Raw genomic sequence first — 15,018 nt, 5'->3', positions numbered from 1 at the left:
TATATATATATATATATATATATATATATATATATATATATTCCTTGCCAACTTCTTGTCAGATCTGATTAGAGCATCATTGTTTTAACTTTCCAATACACCTGACCAAAACCTCATACCAGAAATTTTAAAAAACCATTTTCTCACTCTTCATTTGTTCTAATTATCTTTAATCCACTGTTTATTTGCAGGAATCTTTTTAACCCACCTGCCATTTTGTGTTACCACACACTGAAAAGGAAAGGGGAGAAAAGGGGGGGCGGTGGAGAAAGGAGAAAAGAAAAAGCTATTTGAATATGCTCAAGTGTAGGAGACAGTGGGGGAAAAAAACAACTTCAAACAATCTCAAATTCTATTCTTAACAGGCATCTTTCTCAGAGTGAATGGCTCTAGCAATTCTGAAACTGTGTCATGTGCATCATCAGATTTAGCAAATGAGTAGATGTGTGCTGGTATTGTTGGACACCAGGATTCTCAGTGTGGAAGGCATGTATACAAATAGGAAGTGAGGAAAGCAAATAAGAACCATGTGGAGTTCGACCAGAACTCATGATATCTAAAAAATAATGTTTCTTACTTCTGCCCACTGAAAAGATCTAGAAGCAAAGAGCACCAGTAATCATGGACACACCCAGGGCCCATATTTTCGTTTATAAATACCATCTCCCACTAGTAAAGAACCAGAAACTCCTTGGAAAAAGAACTAATTCTTCCAGGGCTGGACCAGGGCATCTTTCTAGCTTTAAAAAAAAAAAAAAAAAAAAAAGACAATTCCAAAGCTGAGTTAAGAAGGGTATAAGACGAACTAGAATATCTTGCAATGCCAGAAAAGTATTATGTGCTAAAAAAATCAACAACATCCTTTTGATACTGGGGCATATCAGGGACCAGCTTGAAAATGCTCCCACTGACCAAATCTAGGAATGCGGGAAAATCAAATTAAGAACATAACAAGTTTCTTCTTCAAAGATTCTATTTATTTATTTGACAGAGTGAGAATGAGAGAGAAAGAACATGAGAAGGAAGGACCAAAGGGAGAAGCAGACTCCCCGCCAAGCAGAAAGCCTGATGCAGGACTCGATCCCAGACTTCAGGACCACGACCTGAGCCAAAGGCAGTCCCCCAACCAACTGAGCCACCCAGGCACCCAAACATAACAAATTCTAATCCAATGACCAAAGAGTTCATACTGATGACTGTCAGGTAAGAAGACAGAAGACAGACATAGACATCTATGGGTGTGCACAGAAAAAAGAAATGTAAGCATTGGGAATTATCAAGCTCATGATAGTAGACACAAGATGCCCAAAATTCTTGCCTTTGCTTAGAATCTTGAATTTTATCATTGGCAACAAATACTACCAATCGCTTTTCCTTTAACAGGCTTGCTTCACTTCTTTTCAAGAAAATACCTGCCAAATACCCTACTTTGAATAACCAAATTTTGTCTATTAGTCATTCTTTTAACATGGAAATGATACCTTATGAAAAGAGCAGCTAGTGCAGCTCACAACCCAAACAACTGCACAAGTGCTTCACCTTAAGATAACCATCATACTTCATTAGGTAAAAGTGCTTTGGGGGATCTGCCAATTTCATAACAGAATACTAAAAAGATGTACACTCCAAAGTCAAGCTTTAATAAGATTATTTTACTTTTCATCGTAAGTGAAACTGGATTTTTTTTTAACTGTGAATGCAATACTTAAGATGAATATGGTAACCATACCAATGCACTTTGGTGCAACTGCCTTAATTCAAAACATACCACTGCTTACACACCAGCATATAAATGTAACAAAGTGGTGGGGGGACATATATACATATATATATATACACACATACACGTGTGTGTGTGTGTGTGTGTGTAAGTAACGGGGGGAAATAAAGCAAATAACTGTGAAATAGTTTCATTTTATAGACCTCTAAAAGGTGATGGGGACCCCCTAAAGGAGCTCAAACCACACCTTGAGAAATGTTGTACTACAGCATGTTTTGTATTATAAATCTATGCTCTGTTTCAATGTCAGGTTATGCTACAAATCATTAAAACTTCTAAATTGTTTCCTAACACAAAAGAAAACCAGATAGACATTATGTATATTTTTAATTTTTTTTAATTCCTGAATTTAAACATTATAAAATCTGTTTACTATTAAATACAAAATACATAAATTAAATTTCAACACTTACGATTTTCCTCATTGTGTAAAGTAAAATATTTAAAAATATTATTTAGGGGTGCCTGAGTGGCTCCAGTGATTAAATATTCAACTTGATTTTGGCTCAGATCGTGACCTCAGGGTCATGAGATCAAGCCTTACATCAGACTCTGAGATAGGTGTGGAACCTGCGATCCCCTCTCTCCCTTCTCCTTCTGCTCCCCAACTCTGCATGTTATCTTTAAAAATACATCATTTTTAAAAATAAAATTATTTAACTGAAAACATTCTCCACTATGAGTACTAACATCTGTTTCAGTCTTTATTCATTTAACTTTTTTCAAAGCCACCCTCACATGACTGCAAGATGGGTGTCTTCATAAAGCTGTATTGTCATTCACTGTCATGATTTTTTTTTAAATGATTTGTTTATTTGGGAACATGCGCATGCATCTCCCCCCACCGCACCAGTCTTCCATGCACAAGCAGGGGGAAGAGCAAGGATATCAAGCAGTCTCTGTGCTGAGAGCAGAGTCCCACACACAGAGTGAGACTATGACCTGAGTGGAAAGCAAGCACCAGAAACATAAACAATCAAACCAAGCACCAGACACACATAAACAGACACACAGACACCCCTGAAAGATTTCTGAAGTACACTGTTCAATACCTTTTCCCTGGAGAGGTTTTCCAAACGAGAAGTTAGACCACTTATTTCTTTGTCTTTCTCTGCCAACTGAAGCTGAAAAAAGAAATCATTAATCTTTTTCACTATCTACTCTCTCCTTACACACCAAGAGTTAGTCTATATCATTCTATCAAAATCCCTATTACCATAGCCATGTATTTTTCTTGGTGTATTTCTTTGACATCTCTAGATTACTTCTCATTATTGACCAACTTCCCTTACTCATACAACTTCTCCCATAGTTTATGTAAAATTTCACCCACAATATCACCCTCTCATGCTCTTTTTGTGTCTGCTTCTTCTTCACAATTAGAAATGTGAGTGTTCTCCAAAGTTTCTTCTTCGGCTTCCCTCTATATTCCCCCCCAAACTCTCTTTTTTCTATGCCTGCACAACTATAATCCCCATGGGAATAAATCATAAGTATTAACTCACATGGCATGTATCTTTCTTCCCCAAGTTTCAAACCTGTCTTTTTAACAGATAGGTGACATGTTTTCAGTGTTCTTTCCACACTTTAAGAGCAAAAGGCCCCAAGCCTACTTTTCTTACTTTTGTTAACAGATATTACCAATCTCAGAGCCCACTGTGACTGAAGCTAGGAAGTTTTGTTTTAACACTTACTCCTCCCTCTTCTTCCTCCACTCCCCTACATTTTCAGTCTCTTAAGTCATTCATTCACTTAACCACATTATGGATACAAACACAAACTTATTTTTTGATTATTTTTCCCTAAGGATGCCTTTCAAAACTTTCCTTGATAGACTCATGTCTTGCTCAATAGTAAGTGATCAGGTAAGTACCCAAGGGGGTGCTCTTTACCAAGTAATTCTGAAACTACTTCTAATTTTCTTACCTTCAAACACCTTCCCACCTATAAAACCTCTCAGGGTTACCCAACTGTTTTCAAAAAGACCTAATGTAGTTGGGTACCTTTGCTCCTAGGAAATCCTCAGGAGCAAACAGCACCCAAAATCCATTTTAGGACCCCCAAAACTACGGCTTTGATCTAGTTTTTAAGTCCAATCTACTCCACCACAGAAATTAAAGTCCTATTACTCCAGCCTGCCCAAAATTTCCAGGCTATGCTGCTCTCCACTTTTCACCTCCAAACTTATATAAATGTTTTTCAATCTGCTTAGAGTGATGCTTCTTTCTTTTCCCAGCTCTGCTTTCCCTCCCCTCCAGTTTGGTCTTTCAAAGGCTGGATTTCTTCATGCTGAACTCCTAAATATTCCACTGGAAATAGCCCTATGGTACTTCATTAATTAGAATTACCATTCACGTAGAACATCATCCCATTTTGCCTTGTCTAGTAAGTATCTGTTCTAAACAGTACAAAATAAGGGGAAGGGCACTAAATAAAAAGCTATCCACTTATACCAGCTGCATAATCTGTAATGTTTAATTCGGATGCTCACTTTTATCAGGAACTAAATGAACTAAAAAATAAAAACATTACTTAGTTTCCCACAGGTTTGCAAGTGATTACCTGGGTCATGGATGTCAAAGAGTTGTGAGTATCACTATTCTACTTCTAACAATCCCTGTTAGATTATAAACTCATAAAGCATACACGGCACTGTGCCTTACTTATTTGATCACCCACATAAGAGCTAACATAGTGAGCGCTTGCTAGCTCTCTCTACATAGTAGGCTTTAATTTTACTATTTTTTCTAGTCAATATGCAAAGATAAAACTTCATGTAAATTCAGTATTCACACTTAAGCAGCCAGCCATTGAAACAATATCCACAGGGTTCTCAGAAATAATGATCTCATGATTAAGTTTGGAATTTTCATTCTGACAATAAATGACGATAAAGAACTACCACCAGTAAAATTACCTATAATGTGCCACCTTCTTCAGTCCTTAGGGGGAAACCTAAATTCTTAGTGCCTTTAAGAACACCACATTTAAAAATTAGATCATAAGTACAATTAGCTATAGTATAGCAAAGTTAAATCATTTAGAACTTCCTGGTCTTTAGTCACACACACAATATGCAAATTACAGTTACATATCTATTTCAAAATATGTTAACATTATACTCTATTCCTTAAAACAAAAATATTTTCCTACTAATTGGCGGAAACAGCCTAATTTTTTTCTTTAACAGTCTTTCAAATATCATTTACCATTTGGGCTTGTTTGTTGCCTAATGTTACATTGGCAAAAATAATTTTAATTAAGATTGTATCACTTTTGCAGTATTTTTTAAGATCACAAGTAACACATCTGGTGATCACTTAGTAACTTTTACATAAATTTTAAAATTACTGATCATATATTACTATGCTCCCACAAAAATGTAAAGGCCCTAATTTTACATACATGTTCATGTTTGTTTCTAAGTGAACAGGATAATGAAATGATCACGTTTCCTTAGAAACTAAGCATGATTTTAAAATATAATTTTAATTAGCCAACTGAGTGCATAAAAATTAAACCCACAATGGCAATGCACAGGAGTATTTATTTTCTCAGTTCATCGTTAATTGACTAAATACACTCAACTAAATACATAGTATATTTTTATTTATACACAAAAATACAAATTCCAATTATCTATACTGAAACTGTCCATTAGATTGGTAAAAATTAACATATCCGCAAAAGTACCAGGTACACTGTGGTTCAAGCTATACAAATACCGAACTTACTCTGTAACTGTCCTCTACTTCAGTTAATGCTAGTTTTACACTTTCAGCAATCTTCACTTGTTCTTTCCATTTCAGTTCCATTTTTGCAAGTTCATCAGCATACTTACTGCATTTTGTTTTCTCATCCTAAACGAAATTAGCATAATTACCAAAAGATTTTAAATCCAAGTAAAACCAGTATCTATATAAATGTATTTAGATGTGCTGAATGTTTCATTATAACATTGTTTGTTTTTTTAGTATTTTATTTATTTGACAGAGATCACAAGTAGGCAGAGAGGCAGGCAGAGAGAGGAGGAAGCAGGCTCCCCGCTGAGCAGAGAGCCCGATGTGGGGCTCGATCCCAGAACCCTGGGATCATGATCTGAGCCGAAAGCAGAGGCTTTAACACTGAGCCACCCAGGCGCCCCTCATTATAACATTGTTTTAATAGAGTAAACACTGAAATAACCAAATGTTTAAAAAAAAAAAAAAAAAAAAACCCAAACGAAAAAAAACAAATGTCAGTGGAAGATGGGACAAATCATTTTAAATCTCTAAAATTGAACAGTATATATTTAAAAGAACACAGATCTACAAATTAACGAGTAAATGTCAAGATACATTAACTGAAAACAGTATGCTGCAAAAATCAGAATATATAGTATAATCCTATTTTTAAAAAGTTAACAATTTTTTATGATCTCTATATAGTGCTGTGTAGAAAAACATAAAGTATTAATATCTCTTATCCCTTGGAATCAGGATCATAATGGTACCTTTTACCATCTTTATTCTTTATTTCTATACTGCCATAAGATTTCACAATAAGCATTTATTACTTCTGCAATGGGAAGAAATAAAAACTAATATGATTATAATGACAGCTGTTTCCAGACATTGGAATTTCCTGACCAAGATAATCTCTAGGCTGACTTTTTTTTTTCTTTTTTAAAGATTTTATTATTTATTCGACACAGAGAAAGAGAGCGATCACAAGCAGGGGGAGTGCCAGGGGAAAGGGAGAAGCAGGCTTGGGGCTGAACAGGGAGCCGGACACGGGGCTCAATCCCAGGACCTGGAAATCATGACCAGAGCTAAAGGCAGACACTTAAAAGACTAAGCCACCCAGGTGCCTCTAGGCTGACTTCTTATACACTGCTTCTCCTCTACAACCCAGAATGTTAACAAATCATGACAAAAGGGTAAATTGGGGAATTTCATTTTGAAAGTCTTATACTCAAAGTAAAAGTTTAAAAATATGCTTTAAGCAATACAACTGAGGAAAAGTCTTTAACAAATGCTAAATCAAGTTAATATCCATTACAATACACACCATACATCACACCACACACAAAAATAAAATGAAACAGACCTAAATGTGAAAAACCTGAGACTATAAAACTTATAGAAGATAGGAGAAAATCTTTACAAGTTGGATTAGGTAAATATTTCTTACAACACAATGGAGCCTGCTTAAGATTCATTCGCATTCATTCTCTCTCTCTCTCTCTCTCTCTCTCTCTCTCTCTCTCTCTATCGGGGCGCCTGGGTGGCTCAGTGGGTTAAGCCTCTGCCTTCAGCTCAAGTCATGATCTCAGCGTCCTGGGATAGAGCCCTGTATCAGGCTCTCTGTTCAGCAGGGAGCTTGCTTCCTCCTCTCTCTCTCTGCCTGCCTCTCTGCCTACTTGTGATCTCTGTCTGCCAAATAAATAAAATCTTTGAAAAAAAACAAATAATAAAATGAACTCAATTTTTAAAATAGCAAAAGATCATAATTCTCCCAATAAAACGGAATGAACTACCAATATAAGCAATATGGATAAATCTCAAATTAATTATGCTGAAAGAGGACCAAAAGAAAGTATAAACCATATGACTGAATTTACATAAACTGTACAAAAGGTAGGACTGTGGGAGGAAAACACCTTGAGGAAATTTTTAACTTTGGCACATTAAAAAATATTCATCTAGAATTATTTCAGACTTGATGAAAAAAGTTTAGTCCCTTATAAACAACTACTCCAAATTCAAGGGTAAAACTCTTCTAAGAAATCAATCAATCCTTCTACAGAAGGAAGGATCCTCTGAAGCAACAAAAATGTTTAAAATTTAAAGGATTTGGGGCACCTGGGTGGCTCAGTTGGTTAAGCGTCTGCCTTTGGTTCAGGTCATGATTTCAGGGTCCTGAGATCCAGCCCCACGGGCTCCCTGCTCCCTTTCCCCATCCCCTACTCATGCTCTCTTGCAATCCCTCTCTCAAATAAATAAAATCTTTTTAAAAATAAATTTTAAGAGATTATTAAAAGGCACTGACAAAATGTTTTAAATCAATCACTACAGTAACACTTAACTAATGTATGAACTTCATCATTCTATAGTTCTAAACATCCTTCCCCTCTCTACAGGCATGGAAAAACATACACCAAAAAATTAACAAAAATCACTAACACAAACACAAAACACCTTTGCCTCCCTTCTCCAAATCAGGCATAAATGAGAAGCATTTTCCCTTTATCCTTTAAATACTCCAGGAGTGAACCCTACCCAAGATGGTTGCAAAACTGAAATGTATGAAGAATACAGTTTAAAACAGTCAAAATAGTTAACATCATAAAGGCAACAGCTCATCTGATTAACATTCTCTTTTTCCACTTTGTAAATGTGGTTACTTTAAGATATCCCAAAATTCTTTGCTATTACAGTAAATGTAAAGAAAATACTTCCCTTTATGAAGTTCCAAGTTCAAGGATATATATTCAATGTATCCTTATAAGACGACGACAAACAAAAATAACCAATCTCAATTAATCACTTGCCCATTACCAAGAAAGGACACTAGGTCAATAGAAAATTTTAGGATCATGATTTTACACACAGGCCTACATGAGCAGATACACAGAACAACCCCCTTTCATCATCCAAAAGTGAGACTAAGAGGGCACCTGGGTGGCTAAGTCAGTTAAGAGGCAGCCTTCAGCTCAGATCATGATCCCAGCGTCCTGGACTGAGCCCCTGATGAGGCAGCCTGCTTCTCCCTCTCCCTGAAGCTCCCCCTGCCTGTGTTCTCAGTGTCAAATAAATGGGGGGGGAGGGAGACTAAGTAAATGGGTATGGGGAGGGGTGGTAAACACACCCAGAATTTAAAGAAAAAATCCAAACACAAAGGTAAGCATTATATCTAATAAATCTTTCATTTACAATAAAGCTAGCTTACCTGCAAGAGTTGTCTACATTTATTGTATTTTTCTGTTTTGTCAGCAATTTCTTTGGACATTTCACAGACTTGTCCCTTTGTTACCATGTCAGAATCTGTCTCAGCTATTACAAGGCAGAAAATATTAAAATTAAAACTTATTTTTGCCCCTTATATTATCTTCCTGTTCAGAATGACTTAAAGGTAAGTATACTGTGAAATAAATGGAATACTAAAGGAGAGAAATATTTGAGAACATCTATTCATACACTAAATAAAGATAATATAAACTCTACATGAGAATTTTTTATATGTTTGGCCAGAAACAAGTTCATATTCAATAATGAAAAGGATCATTATTTTTTTTAATTAACTAAAAATAGTTCTGAAATGGCACACTTGTTTTTTTCATATAACTGAATAGACAGGGTAAGCAGAAAGCCACGCTCTCTGAAAAAAACACTTTAAACCATTTTTCTAGTCCTTCATTACTATTCACTTCATTACTATTCAAGTCTTTATTAAGTAAATAATTTACACAACACCACTCTAGATGCTACAGAGTTTGTACAGAAATGGGAAGTCACGATCTTATTCTACAGTGGCTGAATATAATTAAATATTTAATAGCATGGGAAGTTTACAATACATTTAAAAAGTCTAAAACAGCAATTACGCCAACACTATAGAAGGAAGTGTATTTTTATATACTCTAGTGCCAACTTTCATTATTGTCAAATCTTTAACCTAAGGTGAAAAAAAAAAAAAAATCAGGCTAAATGAAAACCTAGAGTTAATTCAAATTTTTCATGTTGTTTATACATTCACTAGGTCTTTCTAATCTGTTCTCTAAGTTAATAAACTAATAATAATTTAATTTTTCCAACAGGTACACTAACCAGAAAGTACCCTAATGATCCAAAGAAGTTTAAAAAAAAAAAAAAAAAAAAAAAAGGTAGTAGTAGTAGCAGTCGTTAAAAAAAAAAAAAAACCATCAACGGGGGATTTATTCCCCCCCCCCCCGCAACAGAACCGTATAATTAAAGTTCCATAAAAATTCCACGGATTTAGTGGGCTATTAATTAAAAATTCAATCATTGGTTTTTGTCCTATAGCCTAACTGTTGCTATAAGCATATAAGCTTACAAACTGTAGTTCATTTAATACTTCTGAATATTCTCAGGAAGATAAATACTAGGTTCACACATTTTGTATATTTCACATGCATGACTTTCTTAACTTTTAGACCTACTTTATCATTGCCTTAATCCTCTCACTTACAAGAATTTTTACAAACTCCCTTAAAATTCATATACCCGGAACAAGGCAGTATAAGTATCAATACTTGTCAAGGCAGGACACTACATAAAAGGTCTGAAAAATTTTTACCTGCAGAAGGTGGTGGCTTTACATCTATAGGACAGGCAGTAGCAGCTGGGTCTGTGTTTATTGAGGCATCATTCACTTTTTGCTGACTCCCAATTTTCTTTGTTAAGACACTGTTGCTATTGGCCTATGCAGAATATTAACAATAAATTATTACACGAGTTATATTTCCTTCCATCAGTAATTCCATAAAGAAATCCTGAGAAGTCCACAAAGCCGGTATTGTCTTGAAGGCCAACAAAAACCAAAGGTAACACACATCATTTTACTAACTGACCTAAATGTTACAAAAGAGAAAAACTTTATTTTGGTTTCCCTTGTCAAATCATCAAAACACTACCCAAAAAAAGACACAGAAATCTCCTAGGTCACCTACTACAAAGTCGTAATATACTTAACAGGCCCCAAACCCAAACCCATACATGTGGGTCAAACTCAAAGGATAGTATTTTTTCACAAAAGCCTTTCTAGTTTACTACATCCATTTCTGTGAAAATATCTGTACTGGGCACCTGGGTGGCTCAGCTGGTTAAGTACCTGACTTCAGCTCAGGTCATGATCCCGGAGTGCTGGGATTAAGCCCCATGCTGGGCTCCATACTTAGAGGGGAGTCTGCTTCTTCATCTGCACCCCCCACCCCACTCATGATCTCTCTCTAATAAATAAATAAAATCTTTATTTTTCAACCTGAGCTGAAAACAGACGCTTAAACAACTGAACCACCCAGGCGCCCCTAAATAAAATCTTGGGAGGGAAAAATCATTTGTACCATATAGAATACAAATAAAACAGTGTTTACAATAAATTTTGTTTGCAAAGAGAACCTCATATCAACTACAGGTTTTAAATATGTTTCTCCACTTCCAGCATTCCATTACATAGCAAACCTTGTATTAGGTACAATTTAAGGACCCACATTAAAATACGCATGAGAACAGAAATAATTTCTTCATTAAATCTGCTTACCCACTCTCAAATGGAATATAAAACAACTAGCTAACATTAACTCTTCCTAATCTAGTGATTATGAATAGGATGGAAGAACCCAACAATGAAAACTGAGAAAATATCTATTACCCTGGGGATAACCAATGGTGAATCACACTGAGGACAAGCATCACTGTTGTAAGGAGCGATCCAATACGTATAGTTTTTAAGTGAAGACATTTATCAGGAATTTAGAGGGAAATGGTCAAGTAAAAAGGACCTCGCTCCTGTTTTCTTTTGCCTGCTGCTGCCCTTGCTTCCTTTGTTGATTTTCCAGCAAATAAAAACTCCAAATCAAAAAAAATATGTATCATTACAATATTAGACCAAAGACTTCAAATCAGACCAATGACTTCAAATCAGCAGAGATAAATTATATTCAAAAGGTTGATATTTAGAGTATTATAAATCTGGGGGCACCTGACTGGCTCAGTTGAAAGAGTATATGACTCTTGATCTCAGGTCATGAATTAGAGGCTCCTGAGGGGTACAGAGATTACTTACATAAATAAAACTTTAGAATATTATAAATGTGATTTGTAAACAAAAAGAGTGATAAAAGAATTATCAGGTATACATTAAACTGTCCTTACTGATTGGTCTGAAAGTTTGTTTATTTGTTTTTGGAGCCTCTGGCATTCCTTGAATTTTTCTTTATAATGATCTGCTGCCATCTGAAGACGAAGTTTCAAATCTTCAACTTCTCTTCTCAGTTCATGTTCCAGTGTATCAGTCTTTTCCTATGACAAAAATACACACACACTTCCGCTTAAAAAAAAAACAAAAAAGTTAAAAATCTCCTATCTCATAATGTAAAACTAAATCCCAACTTCATTTTCGCTTTTTTCTTTCTGGCTTTTAATTTTTATTTGTTTTAGAGTTTTGGCAACAGAGCTACATTAGCTCCTAATAAATCCAGCTTTATATTCTTAGGACTAAGGCTCATTAAAAAACTAGAGAAGAAAATCTACCTCCAGAGGAGTAAGTATTACCCTGTTAAATAACCATAATACCACTTTATGAAGCTAATAAATAAGAAATTCCAAACAAAGTAATATATAACTGACATCAGAAAGTTTAACAATAGAGCAGTTCTTACTAACCATTAGGCATTAGCCTACCTACATTTTCCTTAAAGTTACATTAATTTCCACTGAAGAAGTTATAATGACTAAATGAAATGAAGAGAAATTTAAATTTCTGTGATAAGGAATCTGACCTATTACGACATACCTATTGAGCTTGTAGTGAGTTTTTCATCAAATGAATAATCAAAATTAACCCACTTTTACCTGGTCTTTCTTCACAGAGTTCAGTTTAAGTTCTGCCACTGCATCAGCTAACTGCTTTTTTACTTTCTCATTTTCCAAGCGTGCAGTATGCAGATCTGCCATTGTTTTATCTCGCACATTTACAGCATCACTAAGTTCTTTAGCCAGAAAGACAACTTCTTGCCGGGTTGCCTGAACCTGCTCCTCTGCTTTACGAAGTTGCTCCTTTAAAGAAAAGGTATCCTCCTGAAGAAAAGTAGAGAAACATATTTACAATAAAACCATTAAATTAAAAAAAGAAGCAGAAACCATTTTTAGTATTTCAACACATCCAAAATTTTAAATTGTTTTCTTTTTTTTTAAGATTTTACTTATTTGACAGAGAGAGAGATCACAAGCAGGCAGGCAGAGAGAAGGGAAGCACGGAGAGCCCAACATAGGGCTCAATCCCAGGACCCGGAGGAGTTCATGACCTGAGCCAAAGGCAGAAGCTTACCCCACTGAGCCACCCAGGTGCCCTAAATACTGTTTTCTATTCATAACTTCGATGAAGCACATAAACCTATAAAAAACATAAGGACTCTATGTTACAGTCCCCATTTAACAACGCAATGCACTCAGTATCTCTACCACATTAAACACACGTAAACTGAAGTTCAGAAGTTAAGCAACGTGCCCTGTATTTAAAAGCCCTGACTTAAACGGAAATACAAATGAAAGTTCCTGTCCCCAAAAATCTCTAAGAGCTGGAACTACTGACCCTCATTTTTTATGATTACCAATAAAAATAATTTCAGAAAGTTCTCTGTAATTCCAAAAATTCTGGTTAAAAGAAGTCTCCTATTAACTAACCTAAAACATACCCAATGTATCATTAATATACCATCACATATCATTATGAAAACAGGACAGATTTAGAATTTCATTCTAAAAACAAAATACTGATATGCAAATAACAAAGAAAAGGTACTGGGAAAATGAAAAGTAATTAGCCCCTCTTAACAAACCTAAAAGTATCTTTAAAAAGTTAAAATTGAGGGGCGCCTGGGTGGCTCAGTGGGTTAAGGCCTCTGTCTTCGGCACAGGTCGTGATCCCAGGGTCCTGGGATCAAGCCCTGCATTGGGCTCTCTGCTCTGCAGGGAGCCTGCTTCCTCCTCTCTCTCAGCATGCCTCTATGCCTACTTGTGATATCTCTCTCTGTCAAATAAATAAATAAAATATTAAAGAAAAAAAAAGTTAAAACTGATTTAAAAAAAAAAAGAGGGGCACCTGGGTGGCTCAGTCAGTTAAGCATCTGCCTTTGGCTCAGGTCATGATCCTAGGATCCTGGGATGGAGCCCCATGTTGGGCTCCCTGATCAGTGGGGTATCTGCTTCTCTCTCTCACAAAAATAAAATTTTTAAGAAAGAAAGAAAAGAAAAAAAAAAGGGAAAGAAAAAGTTAAAATTGCCATTCCTTTAATATTAGGACCCCAACAAATCCAGTTTATTCAACTTTCCTATTTTTATCTCTGTACTAAAAATAACAAACTCAGAAAAAGTGCAACCCATTCTTGGGTTTTTAAATTGTTAGCTCCTGGGCACCTGGCTGGCTTAGTTGGTGGAGCACGTGGCTCTTGATTCTCAGAACAGTGAGCCCAAGCCCTTGCTGGGCATGGAGCCTACTTAAAAAAATAAATAAATGAAAATAAACTGTTAGCTCCTTAGAAAGAAATGACTATGTAATGCTGAAGTGGAGGAAATCTTTGCAGATATAATATTAACAGGTATCATCAGTTTCTCTGTCAAAAGGGAAGATAGCAAAAAACCGGAGGAAATTGTTTGGAATATATTTTTTTAAAAGGTACAATAATACTCTGATATAAATATATTTTCTAATCAGTAAGGAAAAAACTCTCCAAACCACCCCCCCAAAAAAAAACAAAAACAAAAACAACAACAAAAAAAACCAACCCCAAAAATTGGGGAATGGCAGGACTGTGAATTTTTTTTTTTTTTTTTTAAAGAAATGGCCAGGGACGCCTGGGTGGCTCGGTGGGTTGAGCCGCTGCTTTCAGCTCAGGTCATGATGCCAGATTCCTGGGATTGAGTCCCACATTGGGCTCTTGCTTGGCAGGGAGCCTGCTTCTCTCTCTACCTCTGCCTGCTTGTGTGCTAGCTCCCTAATAAATAAATAAAATCTTAAACAAAAAAAAAAAAAAGTAATAATAATAAAAGAAATGGCCATTATGCCATTATGCATATAGAAATATATTCAACTCATCAACAATCAAAGAATTTAAATACCATTTTATTTCAACTGACAAAGATTCAAAAACCAGAATATTCCAATATTTAGATGACTTTAGGGAAATTAACATTTATAAACAAGTGGACTATGTACCTGGTAAGCAGTATAAAGTTTCTTATCAGAGTTTTGCAACATGCACAACCTTTAAAAAGCACATTAACTTTTGGTCTAGCAACTTTTATTTTCATGAGTTTCTAAGAAATTTATTTAGCTTTACAAGGATGCAGTACAATTATTAAAATGAAAAATTACTAAAAATAGAAAATACGTAATACAAGAATTTATTATAAGTTTTACAATATATCCTTTATACAATGAAAGTCTCTGCTCCCATTACAAACAGAAGTATATACAATGCTGGTGTATTTTTTTGAAAAGCTATTTAAAAATAACTA

General features: G+C 35.4%; 1 protein-coding gene across 4 annotated transcripts in view; it reads right to left on the bottom strand.

Moving 5' to 3' along the window:
• LOC111147232 (Tax1 binding protein 1) overlaps positions 1 to 15,018 on the bottom strand; it is a 77,087-nt gene that overhangs the window by 23,845 nt on the left and 38,224 nt on the right. For 2 of the 4 annotated variants that reach the window (XM_022503143.1, XM_022503146.1), the window contains exons 8-13: positions 12,355 to 12,579; positions 11,656 to 11,802; positions 10,079 to 10,202; positions 8,711 to 8,814; positions 5,515 to 5,640; positions 2,833 to 2,904 (exon numbers count right to left, since the gene is read on the bottom strand). In XM_022503143.1, the coding sequence (XP_022358851.1) occupies positions 2,833 to 2,904; positions 5,515 to 5,640; positions 8,711 to 8,814; positions 10,079 to 10,202; positions 11,656 to 11,802; positions 12,355 to 12,579 (798 nt within the window). The remainder of the gene's footprint in view (positions 1 to 2,832; positions 2,905 to 5,514; positions 5,641 to 8,710; positions 8,815 to 10,078; positions 10,203 to 11,655; positions 11,803 to 12,354; positions 12,580 to 15,018) is intronic. The other 2 variants (XM_022503144.1, XM_022503147.1) reach the window with 1 other exon arrangement.

The sequence above is a fragment of the Enhydra lutris genome, unplaced genomic scaffold (genome assembly GCF_002288905.1).
Source record: "Enhydra lutris kenyoni isolate GAN:26980312 unplaced genomic scaffold, ASM228890v2 scaffoldscaffold16, whole genome shotgun sequence".
Classification (NCBI taxonomy): domain Eukaryota; kingdom Metazoa; phylum Chordata; class Mammalia; order Carnivora; family Mustelidae; genus Enhydra; species Enhydra lutris.
The sequence above is the reverse complement of the archived record's forward strand: the minus strand, read 5'-3'. Positions and strand labels throughout refer to the sequence as shown.